The 27,614-nt window shown below is 38.4% G+C and overlaps 1 protein-coding gene across 2 annotated transcripts in view; it reads right to left on the bottom strand.

Moving 5' to 3' along the window:
- Positions 1-27,614, bottom strand: part of NELL1 (neural EGFL like 1) — an 876,262-nt gene that overhangs the window by 152,092 nt on the left and 696,556 nt on the right. For both annotated transcript variants that reach the window (XM_021002019.1, XM_021002018.2), the window contains exon 15: positions 26,672-26,767. In XM_021002019.1, coding sequence (XP_020857678.1) covers positions 26,672-26,767 — 96 coding nt within the window. The remainder of the gene's footprint in view (positions 1-26,671; positions 26,768-27,614) is intronic.

The raw sequence follows: 27,614 nt of genomic DNA, 5'->3' as shown, positions 1-27,614 counted from the left end.
TATTCCCACAATATGAGGATAACAGTCCTCACACCAGCCACTTGTCAGGGGTCTTGCAAGGATCAAATGAGATAATTTGTGTGAGGCACTTAATAAATCTTAAATTGTTAAATAAATAGCACATCAATTGTACAATAGGGTTAAGCTTTGCTTAATGGGTATTCTCCAGTGTGTTTTCAAGCCCCCACAATGATGAGGTAAAGGGAGTTCCTGCTCATTGGAGGAAACTGTGGGAAACCAGGATTCTGAAGGACTTTGGCCAAAAGACTAGATTGCATCAGGACACATGGACTTGGCAAAGAAAGAGAAGAGATGGAGGACTGTAGGGAAAGGTGAGTACTTGGGGGATTTCTCAGTAGTTGTGAACAGAAAGTCACATGGGAGAAAATGGAAGTTAAAAAGAAAAGTAACACATGAGACTTCTGGAAGGAGCTTCAGGGAATGAGCAACAAAACAAAAAATGTTAAGCAAAGTGCAGGTGAAGTCAATCCAGCAACACACATTTATTAAGTATTTACTGTATGTTGAGCACCAATTCTAACCCTTAGGGATAGAAAGGCAAAAAAGAAACAATTCTTTCCCTTAAGGAGCTCACTTAAACTTTTTTTTTCAGTCATCAGGTATCTGTATTTTCTATATCTCATTACCCTTCCACTGGAGATAAGAAAATAGTTTATGCAAAACTAATTCCCATATTGGCCATGTCAAAAAAATGAGTATTTCATTCTGTCCATCACCCACTTCTCAGTCAGTAGGTGAGAAGCATTCTGCATTGTCAGACCTCTGATATCGCAGTTGATCATTGCACAGATCAGAGCTCTTAAGTCTTTCAAAACTGTTTTTTAATGATGTTTTGATATTATAATATGAAGTGTTAAGGGAGCTTACATAATCATGGTAGACATAACATGCCCATATTTAAGTTTATTCAGCATATATACAAAGTGAATATAGTCAGTGTGGCATAATGGTTACAAAGGCATCCTCGTAGTGAGGGATACCTAGATTTAAGTCGGCGTCTGACACATACTGACTTTGTGACCCTCACAAAGTCACTGATGTCTCTATGCTACCTTCTAAGACTAAGGAACAAAGAAGCATTGAGAGAGTTTCCTCATTCAGAAGTTGCCTACAGTAATAACACAAGACCAGTCCTTATCTCTATTAAAATCAATACAATGTGGTTTTGGGAGGGAGGGGACAGTTGGGGAGATCAGAAAGACTTCAGGTAGATGTTAGAGTTGGATACTGGGTTTGGAAGAAATCAAGAATTATAAGTAATGAAGATGAAGAGTGGGAAGGGATTACTTTCTTAGTCCTTTGTAAGTTTGGGGTTTTGTTTTTGTTTTTTTTTTCCCTGTGTGACCGAGGAAGTTTCTATCTTATCTACCACCTTAGTAAGTACAGGAGTTGGCACTGATTTGTGTATGGGGGCAAAGAATGAATTGCCTGTATTTCAGAGGGTGCTAGACTTGGACTCAAGAAGACCACAGTTCTTATCTTGCCTCAGCCCCTTACTAGCGGTATTGCTCTTGGAAAATCATATAACCTTTCTTTTTCTCAGTTTCTTTATCTATAAAATGGAAATAATAATAGTAGTACCTATATCACAGGGTTGTTGTGAAGGTTAATTGAAATAATATATGTACAGGTTTTTGCAGACCCTAAAGTGTGATCTAAATATGGTATATTATTAATTGTACTGTTTTATTTCTAAAATAAGTAGTTCTATTTAGTTTGGTGACTTTTAAATGGAATAGAAGGTATTGTACAGGATAAAATCTCAGGCCATTTAACTTTTGCAAAATAACAAGGGATTTCAGAGCCAGAATTCTAAAAGACTTTAGGAACACCGTGTTACATGTCATATCCCTGTCCTTATCCACTGACAATAAATATGTAAATAAAATTTATTTATGAATTATTTAACCTAGTTTCCCATGCCCTGTGAAATTATACTGAGAGATGGACAGAAGTATACAAAAATTATGTGGAACTGATCAGTTAATTAAAAAAGCCTTTATTGAGAGCTTACTCTGTGTCTAGCAGAGTAACACATTTATAATGCAAATACGAACACGCTACCTTGGAGGTCAATTTCTTTCTTCTCAGCCTCATCAACGTTCTGTCAGTTCATTACAATAGAGACACTACTCATTTCTTTAATCATTGGCTAACATCAATAGCTTTCTGACTGCAATACTCTGTTTTGTAAAGAAATCCCTTAGAGATGAATCACTCCTGTGGACCCTTCTGCCAGAGATCAGTTTAATTTGAGAGATAAAAGTAGGTTTAAAAATCTCATTGGTTGTGAAGACAGTTAACAAGTTCAACAAACATAATATTTGGTTCCCACTCCAAGTCAGGGAAGATATTCTGCCCATTTTAATGGAGGGTGGGCTTTGAGTCCAAGTAACCTCAGTGTACATCCTAAATCTGACACAAATTAGCTGTCTCACCTTGGGCAAATCATTTAACTTCTAGGTGCCCCGGACAACAATAAAAGCCCATCAGCTGCAAAAAAAGCTCTTTGAATTACTTTGGTGGAATGATCCACATCAGGGATTCTCTAAGCCGATGAAGAACAGATCTGGATACGTTGCAAGGTGGCACTATTCTAGACAAACACATTCTTGCCCTCAGGAATTCTCTTGTGTGAGTGATGGGGCAGTGGGAAGACTACAACATTTTCTCAAATTCAAAGTATATACAGAGCTTTACAAACTAATTTCAAGAACAGCTGCAGGGAGATGACATTTACAAGAGAGTGAATAGGCTTTTGACTTGAGGACAACAGTTAAATGTATATTCCTCTGCTCTGGAATGACCCTGAAGAGCCACTGACTTGAATGGTAGGTGCAGCTCCGCCCAGGAGAGGTACAAAAGAGAGTTTCAGGAGTCTTCACTCTGCCTTCCCACAACTATGATCCCCCTTCTTACTCCTGTTTTCTTACCTCAACTATGAAACTTGGTAGAGGCAGATATAAGACCAGATTTATACACAGGTGGAATAAGGAATTATATACTTCTTGTTTGAGCAGCATAAGAAAAAGAAAATTCTGCATACACACTGATACTTGAAATTCTGCTATTTGAAAATAATAACATTTTGCTGGAAAAAAGATTATTTTTTAGATTTTTTTTTCCCTAACAGAAGAAGTGAGGCAGAATGAGAGCGCTACATATGTGGGGTGTGGGGATGGGATATTAAAAGGAGGAAAGAGATTCCAGAAAGGAAGGGCCAGAGAAATGGAATACAAACACAATTATTCTGAGAAGGTAACATGGGTTTCCACATTGACCACCACTGAGAGTTGTCCATAATAACTTATGTTTAATACAGATGTATATGAATAACCAAAGCCTGTATTTTTTTACTTATTTCCAGTGTTTGAATACTTAAGGATGAATTTAGTTTTAAAGAGTCCTTTTGAGATTTCAGGCATGTTTTTATTTCAAAATCTTTTCCCTCTAATTTCAGAGTAAACTGGTTTTAATTGTACTTTAGTGGATAGAGCACCTGGAAGAGTCAGGAAGATCTGAGTTCAAATTTGGCCTCAGGCACTTACTAGCTGTGTGATCCTGGGTAAGTCATTTAATCCTGTTTGCATCAGTTTCCTCATCTTTCATTATCTCTGCCAAGAAAACCTAAATGGGGTCACAAAGAATCAGATGTGATTGAAACGACTGAACAGCAAAAGGACTAAAATCAGGAGGTGGAAATGACTTAGCAAGACTCTTATTTTCTATGATCAATTAATGAATTGCCAATATCCTTTTTCATTCATTGTAACAAAGGACTGTTACACCTGCTGGAGGTGGCAGAACAGATCAGCAGCACGATTCTAAAGTTCACACCATCACACAGTCTCAGAGTCGGAAGTAACCACAGAGGCCATCTACTCCTACCCATACCTGCTGAAGAATTCTTGCTCTGCTATTGACAAATGAGTGATCATTCAGACTTCCTTTGAGCTGCCACCAAGTAATGGAGAACCTTCTACCTCCTGAAGATGTCCATTCCCCTGTCAGACAGCTCTAATTCTGAACCATGCCATTCCTTTTTTTTCATTACTCTAGCATTTGCAGGTAATCTTTATAGATTAATTTGAACTTTATGGACAGTACCAACATTGGGAATCTGCAAAAGCAATTGATTCAAAATGCTGATGCAAGCAGCACTCAACATTAGAGGCACGTAACCTGAGAACTCTATTGCCAAATGGTTGGCTTTGTACTATATTTTGCCAGGTAAGCAATTTAGTATTTGGCTCTTCAGAAAGAAGGTGCTTTTTTTTTTACCTATCAAGTTAAATAATCTTTCAGTTTTAGGTCATGAATTATATCTTTCTTATACTGTTCCACTGATAGCTTCTCTATTTCCTGTTGACTGAAGTTGCCTAGAATATAAACTTTTCTTTCCAAGAAGCTTTGGCTCAATATTTCCTCTTTTCCAATCCAAAGCCAATAAAATACTTTTACGTTTTCATAGAGAAGACATTTTGTATGTTCTATTAAGAATCATTTTATAGTGTGTAGTATTTCAGCCTTAACACTCAATGTGGAGCTGGCACCAAGGAAGGTTGTATAATTTAAAGATGGAAGGAGGAAAAGAAGACTAATCAGAGCTTTTCTTTGCCACTTCTTTCTGTATCTTTCTGACATTCAAAGGCAAACTGAATTTGCTATGGCTCTCACAACAGCTTTGTAAACATGGTGTTTTCTCTTTGACAGACACAGAAGCTCTCTCACGCCCTCTGAGTTTTGTCTTCTACTTGTATGATCAAGCTGTTGCTGCAGTTTGAATCTGGCGGTGGGCTATGTAAAGTAGGAAAGGAGGACAGTCCTTACGAGAGCTCCAAAGCATTTAGCAAGGAATTAGTTTCCTAAAGGATGGAGGTTATCTACTTTGGTGAAAAGGGGAATATTAATAATACTGGAGACCTAAATCTTCTACTAATCGGAAGTACACACCATAGACGAAATGTGCACAGTAGGAGAGCAGGCTTTGTTATGATGTCAACTCATAAACTCTGACTTTGCCAAAGGATGGGACCAAAGAGTGTGAAAGTTTTCTAAAACACTAAATTAGATGTGTATGCTGTTTCTCACTCAGAATGAACTCTGTTTTTTCCTCCATTCACCAAAGCATTTTTGAGAGGTTTCTGGGAGAAACAAACAAACAAAAATAACCTTTGAAAGAGACTGGAAAGAAGGAACAAAAACGTGAAGCCAATTTATGTAACTTTGGTACTTGAGATTCCTTTCTATCCTTTACATGGGTCTTTCCCCCCTCAGTTAAATAGCTTGCAGATACTCTGACCCAGATGTTACCTACCCATGAGATAGAGGGTGGGAGACTTGCCCACAGTCCTGGTGCCAGTGAGGGTCAACCTTGTCTTCTTGAGTCACCATCCAAACTATAATGCGTCAGCACAAGCATCAACTATATGCATGCATGTTTTTAACTGTGCTTCTTGACTGAGAACTGCGCTTGAACCACCATCTCATTGCCTTTAAATTATTTGTCACTTATTGGGCTGTGCCAATTTCCAGTTATTCAACTGACCTTAATATAACAAGGTTCCATTTCCTATGATCAGCGCTTTCATTTTCCAATCTTCCCATGCCTCCTTAGTTAACAAAGTCCTGTTATCAAAATAGTGAAACTAGAAACAGTGTGAAGCCACATCCCCTGCCCTTTTGGGATCAATAACAGTAAGTGATTGCACAGCACCCTGTTCCATATTGAGACTGGAAATTGCATAAGTTATTTTAATTACAAAACTGCTTAATTATGAAAAATAATAACTAGGTGCTTTACAAAGTATGGAAGACATAATGGTTGCTAAAACCTGGTACAAAGTTCGGGTTATGTTCTTGGCATGGTAACAGATTGATAAAAACCCTTAAAAACCCTTTTAACATTTTTGGGAATAGGAGCGACATAGTCTTTCTCTTTGGATGTCTCTGTATTCTTTATTTCCTTCAGCCATATCTGCCTATAGAGTTTCTTTGGTAGAATTACAAAGACTACAGATAGGGATTCTGCAATTCATAGATGATAATCATCTACATATCCTTAGTGCTGTCTATTATTGTAGGCACTAGGAAACTTATAAAAATTCCTCTGCCAGACGTGGATAAAACTGACCCCTCTTCTTGCATAAGGTGATGAGAAACCCATTTGTGACTCATTCATTCCATCACAACTCCTTGTAAAGGATTTCACAAACATAAATGAATTCAATTGTACTAAAAGGTTCAGACAGGGAAAAGCGTTTCCTCTACTCAGGAAGCTATTACCTAGAATGCATCTCTGCCAGATTGCTGCTGTATAGATGAAAAAATACACCTGAGCATGGGTCTGAGGCAGCATGTGGATAGGGAGATAAGAAGACCTAATTCAAGAACTGTCTCCAATACATAATGGTTTTGTGACCCTGGGCAAGTCCCTTAACCTCAAAATGCTCCAGGAATTCTCTATGACCAGAAGTTGCAAAACAGGTCTCAGCCCGTAAAGGGTGTGGGATTTTCCTCCTGGGGAATGCTCATTCTGCCCTGCCCCACCCCCCAAAAAAAGGCTTCATTGTGCTTTCTACTAAAGGTCTATACAAATCATAGCACTGAAATGGCCCTGGCCTCTCCAAGGCCAAACTCAGATGAGATAACATCTTTGCAAACCTGACACTTGCTAATATTACTATCTTACCAAGCTAAGTGCAAGCTCAGGCAGTTCCTGTCAAATTAGTCATTGTATAGCTGTTGTCTCAAGACCAGTCTACCCACATTCAAAGAGCTCTGCACCAGGTTGACCACAGGGTGATGACTTATCAGACAGTAATTCTCTATTTCTGTCTGCTAGGTTCTAGAAGAGTTTTGGAATTGATGAAATCACAGGTGCTGGGGTATTGAAATGTTGAACTATAAGTGACTTGTTGAATTCTTGATTCATTCATGAGAGATTTTTAGGAGGTGACTGTCCCTTTAAATGAAGAATGGATATTCATCTACAGATATATTCATATGATAACCACTTCTTCCAGGATGAGCGACACCATTTTTTTTAAGATTCTGGGGGGAAAAAGACATTTTAGTGGTTTACTGGTTCATCCAGTTCAATGACTTGAAGTCAGACCTTTTAGTCTCTGAAGCTGACTCTCTGTCCCTTATGTTCTACTGTTTTGCATGCAGGTTAGGTGGCGTTTCAGTGGGTATTTGTCTTCCAGATATTTACTGTACACAGTGTTCCATTTGGAGCACCTAAGACTTTTCATGGCCTCTCTCAGTTCTGTAAAGGTCTCCCTGCCCATCTTTGTCTCTAAAATTCTGATCTTTCTCCAAAGCACTGCTATGGTACTACCTCCTAAAAGCAGTCTTTCCTAATTTTGTTCATAATTGGTGTTCTCTTGTTCTTTAAATTACATTTTTTTAGTCTGGAGAAGAGAGGGAACCCAGAGGTTATTTACTCCAACTCACTGATTTCACAGAAGAAGAAATTGGGTCCCCGAAAGGTTAAGTAAATTGATGAAGGACTTACTGGTAGTAAACAGCAGAACCAGCTTTTAAACTACAGTCTTATGACTCTGAATTTCATACATTCCCCACTGAATACTGCCTCTCACATACTGTGCATTTACTTAACTCTAAGTGTTATTTTCACCTCAAAAGAATGCAGACACCTCAACATTATAGACTGATCCCTTTTTATCTTTGAATCTCTAGTTCACAGCATAGTGCCCTATTCAGTTCTGTTCAGTTGTTTTTCAGTTATGCCCAACTCTTCATGACCCTTTTTGGGGTTTTCTTGCAAAGACACTGGAGTGATTTGCCATTTCCTTCTCTAGCTCTTTTTATAGAGGAGGAAACCGAGGCAAACAGGGTTAAGTGACTTGCCCAGGGTCACAGCTTGTAAGTGTCTAAAGCCAAATTTGAATTTAGAAAGATGAGTCTTCCTGACTCCAGGCCCAGCACTCTATTACTGTGCCACCTAACTGCCATATAGTGACCTACACAAATGCTTGAAAGTGCTGAATTGAAGTCTAAGTGGTTTAAATTTTTGGAGTTCTCTTTATTAAGTTTCCCCCCTTCACCTTCCTTAAGACTTTGATTCAGATGTTGTTTACAAAGAAGCCAATAGAAGTCTTGCTAATGTCAGAACGTAATTACATTCTTAATATTGTATGGTTTTCAGGCTTTATACATCACGTCAGACTATACATCAACTAATATTTCCTACATAGTATTAAATAATGAAAGAATAACTGTTACTAGAATAATAGAAGGAATTTTCCACAATGGATAAAATTCCCCTTTAAAATTACTGTGTTAGCCTGTGGTCTTTCAAATTCAGTAATGATGAATTTACTTAAAAAAATAAAAACTTAAATATACTTTTGAAACATTTTCTTCAAAGAGTAGCACTAATCATAGTAGCAAAATCCTCTTCGATCTCCTTTGTCCAAAGAGTCCCATATGCTCATAGATTTAAAGGTTAGAAGAAACCTTACAAGGTAGAACTGAATACATGAGGTGAGGAAGGAAAAAACTGATGACACTATGTCACAAACCTTGGTGCCAAAAGATGGTGGCGTTCTCAACAGAAATAGGAAAGTTGAGAAGATGGCATGTTGAGTTTGAAATGCCAGTAGGATATCCAGTTCCAAATGTCTGTTAGATAGCTGGTAATGTGGGACTACTGTTCAAGTGAAAGTTGAGGACTGGGTATGTAGATTTGGCAGTCCTCTGCAGAGATTTTTGGCAGTAACCTCCAAAGATTATCATCAAATCCATGAGAGCTGATAAGATCGCCAAGTGAGCAAGTATAAAAAAAGAAGAAAAAGGAGCCTAGGATAGAGTCTGGGGAAACCTATACAGTTGGAGGTAAGAGGAGGGTATGAATGGTTGATATTCCAGCAGCTGAGACGAAGAAGGGGAAGAACCTAGAAAAAGCAACGTCACAAAATCCTAGAAATCCAAAATCTAAGAAATTATCCAGGAAAGGGTTGACCACGTGTCAAATATTTGTGTGCACATGCTTATGCATGTGTGTATACACCCAATGCTATCTTTTCCCATTTCGTTATAATTTCCTTTTGTCTTCTGCTTTATTTAGAGTGAGATTGTCAAGATCGACAGTACTTTGTTCTTCTAGTACTCTGTCTACTTCTCAGTTGCTGGACAAAGACCTCCCTTTTCAAATGTCAGCAGCAGAGGTAATGTTTATAGAACATCTGAAAACTTCACGATAGCCAGTATAACAGGATAATTGATGGGCAGCTCCCATACTCCATTTGTAAGTCTACAATATCATGAGAGTTGCAAAATGGTCTTGGATGATTGGGAGAACTCCATTGTTGTATTTAGGGATGGGATAGACAAATGTAAAGTACAGGATAGGCACACACATGGGTTTCCATGTGTGCTGTAAGAAAGAGGACTCATTTTAATGAGATTAACAGATCCAACAAAGTAAGAAAGAAGTGTGCACAGTACTAGGCACTGTGGGAGACAAAAATTTGACATAAGCATCTCTTCTCTTATATAGGCATATATACATACTTGAAACTAAAATCACAAAAGTCTTATCCAAATTATTATCTCTTATCAGTCACAGACGCAACTACTGCTTAAATCAGTTGGATTTTCTCCCACATTAAACATTTGGGATTTTACTTGTTTTATTAGCACAAGTGCTAGATTGTAATTATCCTTACCAAATTTAAGTGTGTTGCTTCCTGCCCATAGCTCACAAAGTTTTTGACCTCCAGGTCTTTCTATATTATTTCTCAGTCTCACTAGTAAATGCAATACCAACCCAGGAGCATCTGCGGATTTAATTAACTTGTTGAATCCCTTTTCTTCCAGGTCATTAATGAAATTCTTAAATAAGCCCCAGCACAGGGCTCATCTTCCTGGTACCCCAATGGCTGTTCAACTCCAATTATATATTTCCGTTTACCATTACCCCTTATTTATATTGCTTCCCCTAGCTCCCACCATGTTCCAGTGTGGCAGATCCTCCCTTACAAGCTACTTGCTGTCATTGTCCCAATAAATTTTTACATGAAACTTCTACTTAATGTATTAAACTTAATTTTAAAAGGCTCATGGAAGTAGGGTTTTTCGGTCTTGCCTTCCCAAATCATCCGGGAATTAATGATGCAAATGGTTCTTAGTAGATGTTCCCTAGGGTTTTGGAAGAGGTCCAACACAAAGTCTGAGTCAAAGAAAGACCCTGTATAGATGATGAGGTTCTCCAGACGCACCTACTTGTGAATATCATTGTGTCTATTATATTAAGACTAAAAACAATGCAGAGCTTCCTAAATGAGATCCATAAAGATAAGAAAATTGGCTCCACTGTCCACATAAGGAATATGAAATATATGAACTACACCTATGGTTCAGACTGATATGTGGCTGGATGTACAGTCTGTAGAGCTTGAACATCAATACATAAATCTAGGGTAGACACTGTGAATGGGAAGTAAATTGGTCCCAGACTGAAAGAGAGTTGCCTTTGGAAAACCATTTAGTGCTTTTAATGGCCCTGAACTTCTCCTAAAAATACCAGGACCATCTTTTTACTGAAGCTATTCTAGTGTCATTTTGACTGCTGTTTTGTCGCGCAGTCACCTCAGTCCTGTCTGACTCTTTGTGACCCCATTTGGGGTTTTCTTGGCAAAGAGACCAGAGTGGTTTTCCATTCCCTTCTCCAGGTCATTTTATAGATGAAGAACCGAAGCAAACGGAGTTAAGTGACTCGTCCAGGATCACACAGCTAGTAAGTAAATCTGAGGCCAGATTTGAACTCAAGAAGATGAGTCTTCGTGACTCCAGGCTCAGCCCTCTATCCACTGCACCATGTAGCTGCTCATGATTGGACTACAAGTCATGGAATACTAGATTCTCCAAAGAAATGAAGTTGAAGATTATTCAAAGGACAGTGGAGATAGGTGGAATGGGTATGAGAGGGATGAAAGATTACAAAAAGGTAATTATTCAGAAGCTGTATAAAGAATATCATCTTTTAAGGGAAAAAAGAGGAGCTCTTGATTTTCTGAGAATGAGGGACAACCTGTGGGCCACACAGATGTTTCATTGGTAACCATGCAGAAAAGAATTCAAGGAAGGACTTGGATCAGTGGGTATGCCATTGTGGTGAATTTATCAGAGGACATGGATAGGCATTATATGGGAAGGGCAGGTGTGGATAGGTTTTGATATGTAGAGTTGGAAAAACAAATTGCTTCGGTGAGATCACAGTTACGTTGGAGGCATTGTGATTATTCAAACAGCTGAATTTTTAAATGCTACTTTACTGATCTTATAAATTAAACAGACACTTCAATTCAGTAAGGAAGTTAAGAATAACTATACATTTAATAATACTATTCCAATTAAATTTCAAAGCCTCCAGTAACACTTTTCTCAGTGTTCAAGTCAATTAACATGTCATTCAACATATACTTATTAAGCACCTATATGTACTTTGCCTAACATTATGCACAGATTATTTCTTATACAAACCCCTCTGCAAGATCTAGGAGATTCAGAGATAAGGCAAAATTCTTGCCATCACTGAGTTTACAGTCTTTATTCTGTCCTTTGTTTTTTGTTTGAATCTTTGTACTACCCTATCTTTTTCCAAGGCACAAAACCCCAACTGACTGTGGCATCAGTTATTAAATATAATTATTCTGATGGGTTTCTTTCTAGAGTTTTACTCTTTAAGTTCACTGAATGTGAATCTCTGTCATTTTTAGAAATAAACCAATGCCAAAACATTCGAGCTGGTTATTGAGTTTGTAGGGGCATCAAGATTTACTTTGCTGAGGTTTCCAGCAAACCGAAGGATGATGACATTCTTCATCCCCCAAATATCCTCATTTCTGATGAGTTCCATTTGTTAATCCCTTCAGTCATCTTCACACCTGGCCACTGATTAACAATCACCAATCAGAATTGTCCCACTTCCATTATCTTGCAAAGTCTGACACCAGCCTCCAGTCCTTTTACCTAATCTCCCATCTCTCCCATCAACTCTTTCATCTTTCTTATAATGACTGTAGTTACTATACCTTCTTCCTTCTCTTCCCTCATTGCCTTGACTGTGGCATAGCTGCTAATACCTTGCTCTACACACAGTAAAAAATTAACAAATATTTAAATGACTAAAGGAACAAACAGTTTGTTTTGCTTCGTCAAATGAAAAAAATTACTCTAATTTTCAGTCTGTAGAAAGAATGTTAAGCTTATAGCATAGAGAGGCCTAGATTAAAATCTTCTCTTTTCCACTTGCTAGTTGTGTAACTATGGTCAACACACCTGACCCTGGATCTGTTTACTCATCTGAAAAATCAGAGTATTTGACCAGATGCTATCTAAGATACCTAATATTATGAACCTTTGATTTTGTTCTACTCCATCTTTCCTTCCCACCTACAAATATTTGATTTTCCTCTATGCAGAAGTCTTGTAAGCTTATTTCTACCTTCAGCTTCAAATCCTATATCTTTCTGTCTATTACCAGAGAAATTTCTACAATAAATTTCCTACAAGATATTAGGTGGTACAACCAAGACATAGTAAGAAGAGTCATGGATTTAGACCCTTTCTTTGCCATTTACTGCATATGTGACCTTGCCCAAATCATTTGACTTTTTTATGCCTCAGTTTCCTCATCTGAAAAAATAAGGAGTGGGACTAGATGATCTCTTCCAAATACTGTATAAAATGCTATAATTGTAGACTTTTTGTAGTATTTTTCAATGCTCATCTCCTTGATCTTCTTTCTTCCTTCATGTCTTCTAGTTTGACTGCTCTGACCACACCTTATCTGCAGATTTGTATCCTTCATGGACTCCTTTCATAACAGACATTCTCTAAGGCTATGCCCTTTGCCCTCTTATTTTCATTCATTTCAAAAGTGCATCAGTTCAAAAGAAATTTAGCTGAATGTTGTCTGGCTCCAAAATCTTCATCTCCAGCTGTGATATCTTCACTGAACTCTAAGCCTGGCATGTTCAGTTGTTGGATAGCTCTGTCTGAAACCTCACTACCCACTCAAATTCAACATGTTGGAAACCACACTCCTCTTCTTCTCCTCTCAAACTCCCTCCCTCCACATGACTCTCCCATGTGTGTTAATGACATCACCGTTTTCCCAGTCGCTGAGGCCCAACATGTTGGGTTCATCTTTGTCTCCCTCTTCTCTGTCATCTGGCCACAACCAAAGGGATGCCGAGTCATGCCAATTTTATTTCCACAATGTCTTTCACATCTGTATAATTCTTTCCAGTACTGCCTTAGAGCCTATCATAATTACTTGTAGTGGATATTATGTTTTCCCAAAGTCCTTCCCCCTTACTAACTTCCCTGTTACTATTGAGGGTACCACCCCACCATCCTGCCAGTCACCCAGGCTTGCTGCCTAAGTGTCATCCTTGACACCTGACTTTCATGCCTTCTATATCCAATCTGTTGACTGATCCTGTTGATCATCTCTCATACGCCATCCCCACCCCCCATTCTCTCCCATGATACTGCCAACACCATGGCATCAGCCCTCATCACCTCGCATCTGGACTATTATAATAGCCTTCTAGTTGATCTTCCTGCCTTGGGTGTCTTTCTTTTCCAGGCTGTCCTCCACTCAGCTACCCAAGCAGTTTCCCTAAATTGTTACCCTTCCTATTCTTCAGTAAAGGACAGTGGTTTATAATTATGTTGGGGGGGTGTGTATATACACACACACACACTCCCACAGTATAATTATATAAGTGTACATCCACATACACTGTTTGGCTATTAAAGTGTTTCATTATCTGGCCCCTTCCCAAGTTTCCGTGGTATTATACTTTATATTCTGACACATACTCTATATTCTAATAACACTGACTTTGCTGTTCCTCACCCAAGACCCTCCATCTCCTGGTGCCATTTTTATTGACTTTCTCCCATTCCTGGTATTCCCTCCCTCTTCATTTCTACTTCTGGCTTCTCTAAATTCCTTAAAGCCTAAGCTAAAATCCTACTTTCTGTATGAGACATTTCCTAGACTTCTGTAATACTAATGAGATTACCACCGATTCATCCTGCACATAAGTTGTCTGTTCATCGTTGTTTGCATGTGGTCTCCACCATTATATTGTGAGCTTTTAGCATGCACATCCTGATCTCTCTCTCTCTCTCTCTCTCTCTCTCTCTCTCTCTCTCTCTCTCTCTCTCTCTCTCTCTCACACACACACACACACACACAATTTAGCATAATGTCTAGAGCATAGTAGGTGCTTAACAAGTACTTTCTGCTTTGACTTGACCCAGAGATCTTCTCACTCTTCTGTGCCTAGCCTAGCACTTTATAAATACTAGGTTCTCCATAAATAATTGTTTTAGGGAATAAAATTATCTAGACCTTTAACTTCTCCCTCTGTCTGCTATTTCTGGGCCAATTTACTGCTCATTAGCATCTCTAGGATGAAAGGGAGACAAACTGAAACTCCCATCCTCCCATGAGTCAATTCTGCTACTAGTGAATAGTTCTGCCAAAGGCTATAGTTGTGGAGAGGGAGGACAGAGTTTGAAAATACTGATTAAAGTGAATTATCTTCCTTCAGAAATACCTTCGGCAACCCCCACTCCCCTCCACCAGCCATTTAAACTAATGGAGCACTAAGAAATACAAGGAAGTGTTTTCAGCTTGGATGTCTACTATATGGGAGACAAGTTAGCTGTTGTTATAGAACAAGGAGGTCCTTTCTACCAAAACATGTTGCAAGCTTTTCTTGAGATATTAAAAAATGATTAGAAAATTATGTAGAGAACTGCTGGGATGTGAAAAAAATTCCACCACAGACCTGCCTCCAAAACATTTCCAATTTATTGGCACAATCCTTATCTGGAAATGCCTGTTCTCAGGTATGATTTCATCTTCACATTTCAAATGTAATTTCTCTGGGGACATGCTACCTACCCCTACATTTGTTTTCCCCTTAAGGCAACATGTAATCATTAATATCCGTGGAAGCAATATAACTGTGGAGAAATTCACATTCCTGTTTTGTTACAGTCGAGCTGTGACAGAACACTTTGCTCTAGAACCATGATACAAGTCCACCTTATAAACCAAACAGTGATAACAACCTGAGGCCTCCACAGGTAAGTCTCCTTGGGCATGGTCTAAAATGGGTCTACTTTATGTCAAATTCCAAATTATATACTAGGTAGTATAGGAGGGATGATCTTGGGGAGTGTAAACCCCTGTAGAGAATCTGTTATCTTTGAAAACATCCCCTTAATGGGGAATTATCCTTAATTCCATTTCTGTCAAGTATCCCAGCTGTGTAGATTCATAGGCTTGGCTGAGGATTAAGATGGAGAGAATATGAAAAGTAGGCATAAGACTTACAATATCACTCCATCCCTCGGAAGCTTTAGGTGACTCCATATTGCCTCCAAATAAAAATGTGAACTCCTGAGCCTTGCATTTGAGGTCCTCCTACCACCTGGCCTGAACCTCTTTTTCTAGCCTCATTTCATATCACTTTCCCTCACACACTCCAGGTTTCAGCTACATTGGACTACTGTCTCTTTCCTATCCTCAACAGTCATTCCCTGCTCCCCACCCCCAGATCCCTAGCAAGAACAATTTTTCTTGTTTAGTCATTCAGTTATGTCTAACTCTGCATGACTCTAGGCACCAATTTTTCATGGGGTTTTCTCGTCAAAGATAATGGAGTGGTTTACTGTTTTCTTCTCCAGTGGAGCACCTTTTGTCATACCTCTGCACTGTGACTTGTCTGTCTTGGGTAACCCTGTATGGCATAGCTCATAGTTTCGTTGAGCTATTCAAGCCCCTCGACCACAAGAAGACAGTGATTCAGGAAGAAAAGACAGTATTTGTACTTAAATGACAAAAGGAATACAGTGTGTGGGATGAGTCCCAGACTTGGAATGGTTCAAATTAGAAAAGCGCGCATAGACAGACAAGTGGTAAATAGGCAGTTAAAATGGGACAGAGTTTTTGAAAAATGACATTTAACTTGGATGGACAAGATGTTTGCATAGGTAGATTTCTCTTTCTGAATCCTCATCTTACTTCACAGCTCATCTCACAACCTACCTCCTCCTCACAGATCCTTCGTATTGTTAGCATTTTCTTTTATATGTCCGTTTTATTTGCCTTCCCTTTATACCTCACCCTCAGTAGAAAGTAAACTCCTCTGCATGCCCTAGCACAGTGACATATTTAATAATGGTATTTAATAAATGTCTGTTAAGTTGAACTAAATTACTTAATAAAAATGTGGCTATAAATAGAATATAAGACGATAACTATGTGTTTCCTATGTGATTTAAATACTCCCCATACTTTCAACTGCCTCATTTTAAAAATGCAGAAACCAAAGCCCAGGAAAATTAAGTGATGTGCCCAAGATGATATATGTAGTAAGCAGAAGAGCCAGAATTGGACACTGGGAAGAGTGCTTTCTCTGAAGTCTGAAGATCTGAGTTCAAATACTTCCTCCAGGGAAGTCATATAGCCTCATTTTTCTCATTTGTAAAATGTGGGGACTGACCTAGATAATCTCTGAATTCTTTTGCAGTTCTAGATAGTACCCTCCCATCTCTAGAGTTCAATTTCCTCATCTCTCAGTTGAAGGAGGTAGGTCTAGAGAGATAGCCCTTGAGGTTTCTTCTTTTCCCGATCTATCGCCCTGGCATACACATTGGTTCTTGCGGTTCTCTGGTTTGAACTAAGATCCTTTGCCCCCAATTATTGTGCCCTCTGACTTATCAGGAGACATTTTTGTCTTCATCATCCATAAATCTGTCCACGTCTTTTTGAAACCCATTTTAATATTCACTGCTTCTTGTAGCTATAAGCCCCATAAGTTTTATCTGTCCTTTTATCCTATCTACGATCTTTCTATCATCTATCGATCCATCTGTCTGTCTAGTTCTTCCAGTCTGAAGGGTCCCAGTCTGGTATTTTTTCCATGCGCTACATGTCTTATATTATTCAGGTATAGGAACAGAACGGTCCATTGTTGGCAACAACTTGATTCTACCTGTCTTCATCTCAACTGAACTGCCTAAAAAAATTATCCAAGATGAAGCAATAACTCTTGAATACTAGAGAAATACTTGTATTGAGTGATAAATTCTAGTTTTAACATCATAAATATTAGGCTACATATAATCCATTTACAAAATGTTTTTATTCGTTAGCTACAATTATACTCACTTCCATAGTCAGTTGCTTCATCTTCAACGGTTCACTGAGTATACGAGTAAGTTCATAAAAAACTTTAATAGGCAATAATGAATTCTCTAGTAACATCTTCCTTTTTTGCAAAGTTTTTGGGTTCTCATTGGTTGCTAAATCTACTAGGTTTAAATTGCTGCCTATTTTAGATTACTTTATAATGGATTTTCTAAAAATACTAAATTACATTGCTAAAAGACATGCATTGGTCTCTAATGGATTTAAAAAAATAGAGTTTTTGTTTTTAGCCAAAACAAAAATGAAATTGTAGACTTTATTGTTAAATTCATCACATTTTAGACTTTAGCAAGCAGTTTCAAGCTACTATCTTTCCTAATCAGTGAGTTCACTGAGAGGAGAGTGATACAAATAGTGAGATCTGTTCCCTACAGATAAGGTTATTTGCTTAAATTAGCACTTTTCAGTGCAGTGAAATTGTAGTATATATTCCTAGGCAAAAGTATTCCTTTATGATTGGCTGCTGAATAAGGCTCCTAATTCCTGTGCTTTCATATTGTCTATAGTTTTAGAGAAAGCTGGCTTCTATTCATGTTTAGCCATTTTACAACCTTACATTAATTCATGCCTTGCTGTGGTGACCCAAGCTTTTAGAAGATTATGATAGCCAAGCTTCAGCTCTGTCAAGTTCAACAAGTGAATAGAATGTTGCACTGAGGTTCAAAGCCTGCCTTGGACACTTACCTAGCTACATGACCCTGGACAAGTCATAGACTCTCTGGGTTTCAGTTTTCTCATCTACAAAATGAAGGGGTTAGATTTGATCACACAGTGCTTTTCAGCTTTACATGTATAAATCTGTGATCAAAAACAGGCTTTCAGGGTTGGATAGACCATCATATTTCTTTCATCTCAGAACCAGATCAGGTAAATTCAGAGAGGCTTAGAGCAGAAGAGTGACCATCAGCTACTGACTTCCTTTGAGTCTCAACTCAACACTGTCTGCGAAGACCAGCTGTCAAGGCATGGAGGGTTTGGGATCTGTACTGCTAAAAGTAACCACTTCATGAGTAGACAGCTAGGGGGTGCAGTGTTTAGATCACTTGGCTTGAGTGGATTCTGCCTCCCTCACTGCAAGATTTGGAATGCTGGACAAGTCACTTAAGCCCTGTTAATTTTACTTTTATCATCTATAAAATGGATATGAAAGATAACAGCAACTAACCCACAAGACTACTGTGTCACATCATAATGTATGTAAAGCGCTCTGAAAACCTTAAAGCACTTTTTGAATATTTTTTATTGTTGTCATTATTAATAGTATTGAATGAAGGTATTTGGAACCACAGTACCACATTTCCTTTCCTTTTTTTCCTAGTGACATTATTATTATTATTGTTATTGTTATTTTCTAAAGAACTGCTAGAGGTTTCACAAACTGCAGTATTCTCAGAGTCCATAGTTTAAAAAGAATCATCCAGAGAGAGGGCATCTAGGTGACACAGTGGATAAAGTACCAGTTCTAGAGTCAGAATACTTCAGTTCAAATCTGGCCTCAGACACTTAACTAGCTGTGTGACCGTGGGTAAGTCAAGTAGCCCTGTTTGCCTCAGTGTCCTAATCTATGAAATAAGCTGGAGAAGGAAATGGCAAACCACTCTAGTATCTTTGCCAGGAAAACCCCAAATGGGGTCATGAAGAGTCAGACATGATTGAAATGACGAAGCAACAACAGGGAGAGCGTGAATACCAAAGCACACGTACTTTTATCACCAAGCCATCTTTACCCTAATTCCAGGATTAAGACTTAAAGCCAGACTTTTGAGTTAAAGTCATACCCAAGTTCAAATATTCTAGTAGTACTTGTCTGTGAAATGAATAATCCCCCCTTTCTGCAGTTCTCTCCCCGATAGAATCTCTTTGCTAGGGAAGAATCTCAAGGCAATGACTAACATCCTCCCAAGGTGTGGAACTTTATTCCAACTTAAGTGAAAGGTACATAGGTACAATTGGGTCCTGATTAGTTCAAATAATGAATCCCATTAAATGGCTGCATTTTAAAAATTCTGACTACATATTTTCATTGAGGTGGAACCAATAGCCATATTTTATATAACTATAATTTCAAATAGTGCAAATTGAGATACAGGAAACCACTACACCAGATTCATTATTTATACTGTTGTGATCTAGTTGTATATCAATCAAACAGCAGGGGTTCCAGTGAAACACGTGGAGAAGTGCAGTGGATATTCTCTTCTGGGAAGATTTTATAAGAGATTAAAATCAGATTGCTAATGCAGGTGTTGAAGGGCTTGCCTTTCCCTTAAGGGAGAATTAACAAGCTTAAAGAAGTCTTGAAGATGGTAACTGAGAGTGGAAGAACTAGAGATTATGCCATATGAGGATAGGCTGAAAGAACTAAGGATGCCTCACCTGGAGGGGGAAAAGAAACACTTAGGTAGGAAAGAATAGCTGTGTATTTGAAGGCTGTCTTATAAAATAGGGATTAGGCTTATTCTGCTCATCCCTGAAGAGCAGAATTAAGAATAGGTACAGTTTGGAGGGAGGCAAAATTTGAACTGACATAATGAAATGTGGCCTAGTCAATTCAAGCTATCTGAAAATGAAACAGACTGCCTTAGGAGACAGTGAGTGGTCTGACATGAGCAGCAGTGTCAAACTCAAATAAGAACAGGGGCCATGAAACTACACATAAGGCTATCTGTAAGCTGCATATTGACTTAAAATGCAATATTATCTGTGTTTCAGTGTATTTTATTTATTTGATTAAATACGTCCCTATACCATTTTAATCTGGGTTGAGCCACGCTTAGGAGGGAATGGTGTAGGCTACATGCAGCTGTTGGGCCATGTTTTTGACACATGGTATATACAAAGTCTTCATCTAGAGGCTAGATAGTAACTCACTTTAACATAGCCTGTTAAGGCTTGCAGAACATTTCTCCCATACTGGCACTGTGATGTGCATAGAATACATATTATTATCCCATTTTATAGGAGAAACCAAGAATCAACTAAGTTTTTAACCCTTCATTTTACAGTACATGTTGGATCCAGGATTAGATATAGTTCTCCTGATTCCAGTTCTAGCATATTTTCTACTTATTCTCTTTAGTGGCCACCTGTTTAGAATCTTGTAGAGCAAATTCTTGAATCAGACAGGGGTAGAAGTAAATGACCTTTAAGGGCCATTCCAGGTCTTAGAATCTATTATTCTACAGAAACAAACCTTCTGTGCTTGCACCTCTTTCAAACATTCTAGAAGCTATGAACTTTATTACAGCTTCTCAAAAATCAAAAGCAGCATGGCATGACAGAATCATAGATTTGGGGCTAGCAGGGGCCTAAAGAGCATCAGGTCCAATCTCTTCATTTTAGAGATATGGGAGCAGAGGCCAGAAACATCCAATTTGGCCCCTGTCCCAGAAGTAGTAAGTAAAAAAGTGGAAATTCAAACTCAGGCCCTCAAACTCTCCTTTCACTGGTCTTTCCAAGTGAGAATTGACCAACTTTTTATAGTGCCATGATGTGGACTTTCCTAGTGGATAGCAAGAGCTATTTGTCACTAAGACACCGAACATTCAAGAACACATTTCCATATGACTAGCTATAGCAGATATTTCCTAATGCCTCATTAGTTTAATGCATGGTGTCAGATTCTTTAGAAGATTTATTCTCCCCCATAATGAAGTGGATATCACTTTAGTCCTGTATAAGGACATGGTTGCAAAGCTGATGAAGGTACACATATATTCACCTAATGTTTAAATTTATGTCAGATTTGCCACCTCTCCCTATTTAAAAAAATGTACATATAATTTAAATTTGGAGCCCTTACAAATAAAAAGGAGAATTGGGTATTTCTGGAATAAAAGGTCACTTTATTCAATAGCTTTAAATGTTTAGTTGACTTCCCAATTCACAAAATCAAGAGGGTGGAAGGGCTTCCAAATGGGACCATTTTAAAAAGGATAATGTCCTATAATTCCTCAATATGATTTAGTGGAAAGAACATTGGATTTAGAATCAAAGAACTTGGTTTTGAATCTTGTTTCTGCTAATTATTATCTGCACCCCTAGGCAAGTCACTTCATGTCTCTAGCCTTCAATTTCCTCAGCAATAGAATGAGGTCGGTTAGACCAGTCAATGTATAAAACATCCCTTTCGGCTCTAAATATATAATTCTTTGATAAAAAAGAACTCACATTTCTGTAATATTTCAAAATGTATAAAGTGCTTTTCTCACCACAAACCTATGAGTTAGACAGTATTTTTTTGTTGTTATTCTGTTATTTCAGTTGTGTTTAACTCTTTGAGACACAATTTGGGGTTTTCCTGGCAAAGATACTGGAGGAGTTTGCCATTTCTTTCTCCAGCTCATTTTAGAAAGGAGGAAACTGAAGCAAACAAGTTTAAATGACTTGCCCTGAGCTATGAAGTGTCTGAGGCCAAATTTGAACTCAGGTCTCCGTGACTCCAGGCCTGGCGCTCTATCAACTGCACCACCTAGTTACTCCAGATAGGCTCAGAGTTGTGTTTCTCATTTGTGTTGTTTGTCCATCATTTTCGAAGAGGACCATGACATTAGGAAGGAGCTGCCATGACAAGCAAGTGACCTGGATTTAAGTGAGGAAGGCTGTGCAAAGTCACCAGCCTCACTTTCTCCTCTGGAGCCATCTGGGCCCCGTGGCAAGACATAGGTCAGGATGACTGGACATGGCCCTGTGGCCTTTTTAAGCTAAGGTCTTTCCCGGGTCTCAGTTTGACTGAGGCAATGCGCATTCAGTGGTTAAGGCTAGGTTTCTCATTTAATGTTTCTCATTTAAGGATATAATAAATAACCAGCATGGTACAGAAGAAAGAGTGATAAATTTGGAGTCAGAACACTGGCAAATTCTAGCTCTACTACTGTGTGACCTTGACACACCCTGAACTGACCTTGGGAAATTCATCTCACCTCCATGGGTTCAAGTTCCCTTATCTGTAAAATGAGTGGGTGCCAGGCTAATTATGTGTCATTCCTCGTCAAGGTCTCTATCTTTTAAACATGGATTTCATCAAACAATCTTCCTTTCATTAAGCATTAAGTACCAAATGTGTGCCAACCACTGTGTTAAATCAAAGAGGTGGCCAAGTGATTAAAACTCAGCAGCTGGAAACACAAAGGCCTGAGTTTGAATCTTGATATAGATGCTCCCTTATTGGGTGACCCTGGGTAAGTCACTCAATCTCCCTGTGCCTCAGTTTCCTCATCTGTAAAATGGGGATAAGAACAGCACTGACCTTACAGGGTTGTTGTGAGGATCAAATGTGAACCTTATAGTACTAAATTACTGCTAGCTCAACACTAGCTTCACATAATACATTACGTGCTATATAATACATATACACACATGTATATACACATGTACATACATGTATATTTCTTACCCTGAAGGAGCTTAATTTCTTTGCTCCATATGTGGCATTACATCCCCTGGCTCCATGTCTTAGCATGTGTCCTCCCCTATTCAGGGCATTCACACTCACTTCACTTCTGCCTCTTGGAATCACTAGCTTATTTCAAGTCTTAGCTCACATGCCACTTCTTACGGGAAGCCTTCCATGATTCCTCAAGCTATCATCAGTATTTCCATCTGTTAGGATCATGGCCTCCATGAGCTCGAGTTGGAAGGTACCTCAGCTGCCATCCATTATAACCTCCTCATTTTACAGGTATGGAAACTGAGACCCATAAGCGCTAATGTAATTTGCCCAAGGTCACATAAGTATCAGGTAAAATTTGAACTCAGTTACATAGACTTCAGTCACTGCTCTTTCTGTTGAATGTCATTGCCTCGCTAAGTTATGTCACCTCATTCAACAGAATGGTAGCTTTGTTTGTTTGTTTTATGCTTACATCCCCATAGCCTAGGAGTCAGAGCATGACAACTGTCCGTTGGGTTAAATGAAATTAGCTTGGACTGGATGCTGTCTGAAGTTCCTTCCAGTTCTAAATCCTGTGATCGTATGTGGAGAAGAGAAATTAAGTGATTTGCCCACTGACAGTTTGTAAATGACACAACCAGAATATAGTCCATGTCTCCTGACCCACGGTCCAGGCCTCTACTCTCTTCACAATATTCCTTAATAATTGTTCAAATTTGTATAAAAGTTGAAGATTTACAAAGTTCTCTCCTCTCAACAACCTTGTGAATTGGGTAGGGAAAAGTAGTGTTATCCTCATTTTACATGAGAGGGGATACAGATAAAAAGAGAGACATGAACATGGAATTTTAGAACTGGAGGCATCGCATTTTTGTGGACTCAACATCCCTGACCTCCCTTTCTCTCCTCCCATGCAATCTGATTGGCCCCAACTTCCGTGACATGGTTTCCTGGTCTGATGGCATAAAAGGTAGCAGTCTGTGCCTCTTAGACTTGGTGGTGACTTCACCTGAGACCATGCAAGTTGCCATATCCTGAAGCCTGACCAGATGCATTTCCAGATGGAGATGAGGGGGCTGCATCCAGAGAAGCTCATTACATCCATATCCTTGTTATATATCTTTTTTTTTTTAAACAAAGTGAACCTCTTTTGGAGAAGGAATTGGCAAATCACTCCAGTATCTTTGCCAGAAAACCCCAAAAAGGAAGTCATGAAGAGGTGGACACAGCTGAATGACTGAACAACAAAATCTCCTTTGTCCAATGACCCAGGAATACCTTGTTTTACCCCAACATTGAACTTAAACCATTAAGGTGCCGGGGATACAATAATTACATTACTTTGTATAATTCTGTTATATTACATGTAAGAAAACACTTAAGTGTTAAGTGACTGTCTTTGTTTCATATAGCTAGTAAGTAGCAGAGTTAGAGCTAGAATTTCTGATTCTTATTGCAATTCATTTGATTATACCATCATTACAGACAAGACTTCTAGTTTCCCTTTGAGTTCAGGCACTATGATAACTAAGACCTCGTTTTCAACAGTGCCAACACAATCAACTGAAAATTTAGAAATTCAATCTAAGAATTGGATATTTTGTCTCTATAATACCAAATAATCAGTTCATATGACTTTTTTCTCCCATGAAATTGATACTGGTTTTGCCTTATTTTAAAGTAATTTCCTTTATTCATTAGTTACATGTTGTTAAGAAATGTACACAAAAAGTGAGTCGGTCAGATAGTGAGAGAGATTTCAGAGGAGAAGCGGGTGAGCCCCACAGAGTGCCTGTAATGATACAGTAAGTCTCAAGTGATAAAAGGGTCCAGGAATTTTAATTGAACTAAATGTTCAATAACAATTCAATCTAAGAGACACAAGTGTGGTACTTGGAACTACTCTGTTGTTGTTCTGTACAAGTAAAACACCATTAAATATTGACTGAATGTAAATTACTTATGTTTATTTTGCCATTAAAAGGAAATACCTGTTGATTCAAAATGAAAATAAATACTACACCAAGGCACAGAATGGTGCCTATTGGCCAGTCTTTATCAGTTATTACTTTATTAAATTCTGGCTACAAACTTCTACTATCTTAATCCACTGAGTTAGTAGTCATCCCTACTATATGGCAGGCACCAGTAATTCTGAGACTGGTATGACTCTTGCTTCTAAAATAAATATCCTAGGGGTGGGCATTGTTGATTTTTAACTACTTTTTCATGCTTATAAGAGTGGAGTTATGACTTTTGCCTGACTCTCTTAAAGATCCTTATAGTTCTGCTTCCTAGATGCTATTTCTGCTACCAAACAGGGGGGCAATGCTCAAGCTACTTATTTCTCTGTTACTCCTTCCATTTTTAAGGGATTTTTTTTTTTGGTCACATACCTAATGTGGTCATGTGACTTTTTCCTTCTGTTTTGCTGTGCTGCTTCCTATTTGTTTTCCTTTGAGAAGCTTGACCAAAGAGACTGATTAGATTTTTTTATATAAAATATGAATATTCAGAGACCTCCATGAAAGATGATGAGTAAAGTCATTAATGATATCCCCTTTCCTAACTTATTACCTTCTCCACAGGTTTGTTTTGAGGAAAGCAATTAATAAATCCTTATATAATATTAATAACAATGGTCCTTTGTGGGCCATATGAGCTAAACCCTAGAATGCCAAGAAGTCACTTAAAATCAAATTTTAAACAGAAAATGAGCTAAAGAACAACGCATTTTGGTGGTAATAGTCATTATAAATATCCTCTGAGCTAATTTTAGCCATGGAAGGCAACGCTGTACCCAATAACGTTCCCCTATGTCAAAAATCCGTGATGTAACTATCACAGAGGACAAGAAAACTCAAACAATAGTAGAGAGGCTGAACATGTTCTGTACGGCAATTCAGCATAGGACAAACATATCCTCTCTCTCATCAATATTAGAGCCAAACATCTTAGAGACCATGATTTTTGCAATTATATGTTAGTTCAACAAGTCAAGAAGCAATTTCCCATAATAGGCTGGAGACATTAGCACAGAGGGATGAAGTGATCTGATTACTTTTCCCTTTGCTGTAAGAACTCTGTTTGCATCCATGCGTTTATTGGCATCAGAAGCAAATGAACATTTGCACAGAAGCTGGATGATTTTACAGAAAATTATGGGGCTGAATTGTACCAAATATTACAAAATATAAACCCCTCATTTACTGCAAGTGAAAAGGTGCTTGGGTTGGTACCGTATGAACTCAAACCAATACTAATTGGCTGACATTATCAGTCTCATGAATGATAACGTTCCTAACAAACTAATATTGGAATAAAGTCGCAAGAAGGCCAATAAAAGTGTCAGTGGTGTTATTTAATGTGCATTTTTAGCAAGGAGCAAGGGCAGCTCATTGAGATTCAGTTGACACAGCAGATTGTTATAATACCAAACAGTCACTTGTGTTGCTACCCAGTAGACAATAAGAGGGGCAGGTCAGTTCATCTGGCTTTATCTCTAATTAGTGGTAAAGATGCACAATGAAAACAGTGGCAGGAAGCAGCCTTGACCTTGTTAAATTAACCACAGCTGATAGAGGGCAAAGAGAACAATGTTTTCAAAGCTAGAAAGCTCATCTGTGGCACAGTCATCCAAAGTCACTCACCTAAAGAGAACCTTCCACATGCCAACAAAGAACACCAGACTGTCCCTTACAGCACACTTGTGTCCAACACCCCACCCAGGCCACATGTGGGCCACAACACGTCCTAGTGGGCCCGAATCAGATGAACGTGTAATTGGGAAATCAATAAAGGAAACAATAAAGATAATGTCAAAATGTTATTTTCTAAGTCAACATGTGGCTTATAGGAGGCCTAATGGATAGTTCAGCGGCCCCTATTTCTATTTGAGTTTGGCACCACTATCTTTCAGCGCGTTTTACGATTCCCATAACTTTTGTTTCTCATGAACACAAATTGTTTTTAAAACAGAGTTCTGTTACCTTGTTCGCAGTGGCTTCCTGTGAATCCAGATGGACAGAGGCATTTGTTAGGGGCCACGCATGTTCCTCCGTATCTGCATCCCTCTTCACAGAAGGCTTTAGAATAAAACAAATGAGTAAGATTTTTTTAAAATACAATAATTAACACCAATTTTTAAAAGTGCTATGTGAAACCTTGAAACATCAACTAAACCATTAGGTTGAATTTTATTTCTTAAAAATTGCTTTTATATTTATAGTATTTTTACACATTACAATTTGAAAATAAGTGAATAATACAGATTGGTGTAGTGAGTGGACTTGGAACCAGGAAAGACCTTGGTTTAATGTCAATGTCCACATCTGACTTAAAATAAATGTGTGACCATGGGGGAGGAGCTTAACCTTTCTGAATCTCAGTTTCATTATCTGTAAAATTACAGTAATAACATGTATACCTATACCTCATGGGGTTGTTGTGAGACTCAAAGGAGATATATTTATATAAAGAGATTTATATACTTTAAATCACTATTGTTTAATTTTTGTTTATTCTTTGTGCTGTTTGGGAGTGTTGTCTGGATTTATAGTTCTGTGGCATAGGGAACTCTCCAAAAGGATAATGAAGATTGGCCTTTGCTCTGTAATTTAGGGTTGTAGAGAACTGTATGGAACAGCAGACTGTCAAGTGATCCAGTCATACAACCAGTGTATTTCACAGGGAAGACTTGCATTTAAGTCTTCCTGACTCCAAGCTCAGGGACATTAAGTGACTACCCCAAGGCATGGATATGATAAATAGCATACCCAGGGTGGGAACCAAGGGCCATCTCCTTGTTACCCTTGTATACTCAAAACATTGGAATATTATTCTTATCCTAATTTTATAGGTGTAAAAATGGAGGGACATGAAGTTCAATGGTTTGTTTTCAGTTACAAGATGAGTAGAAGAACCAGGATGTTT

The sequence above is a fragment of the Phascolarctos cinereus genome, unplaced genomic scaffold (assembly GCF_003287225.1).
Source record: "Phascolarctos cinereus isolate Bilbo 61053 unplaced genomic scaffold, phaCin_HiC Scaffold_9;HRSCAF=440, whole genome shotgun sequence".
In the NCBI taxonomy this organism is placed as follows: domain Eukaryota; kingdom Metazoa; phylum Chordata; class Mammalia; order Diprotodontia; family Phascolarctidae; genus Phascolarctos; species Phascolarctos cinereus.
The sequence above is the reverse complement of the archived record's forward strand: the minus strand, read 5'-3'. Positions and strand labels throughout refer to the sequence as shown.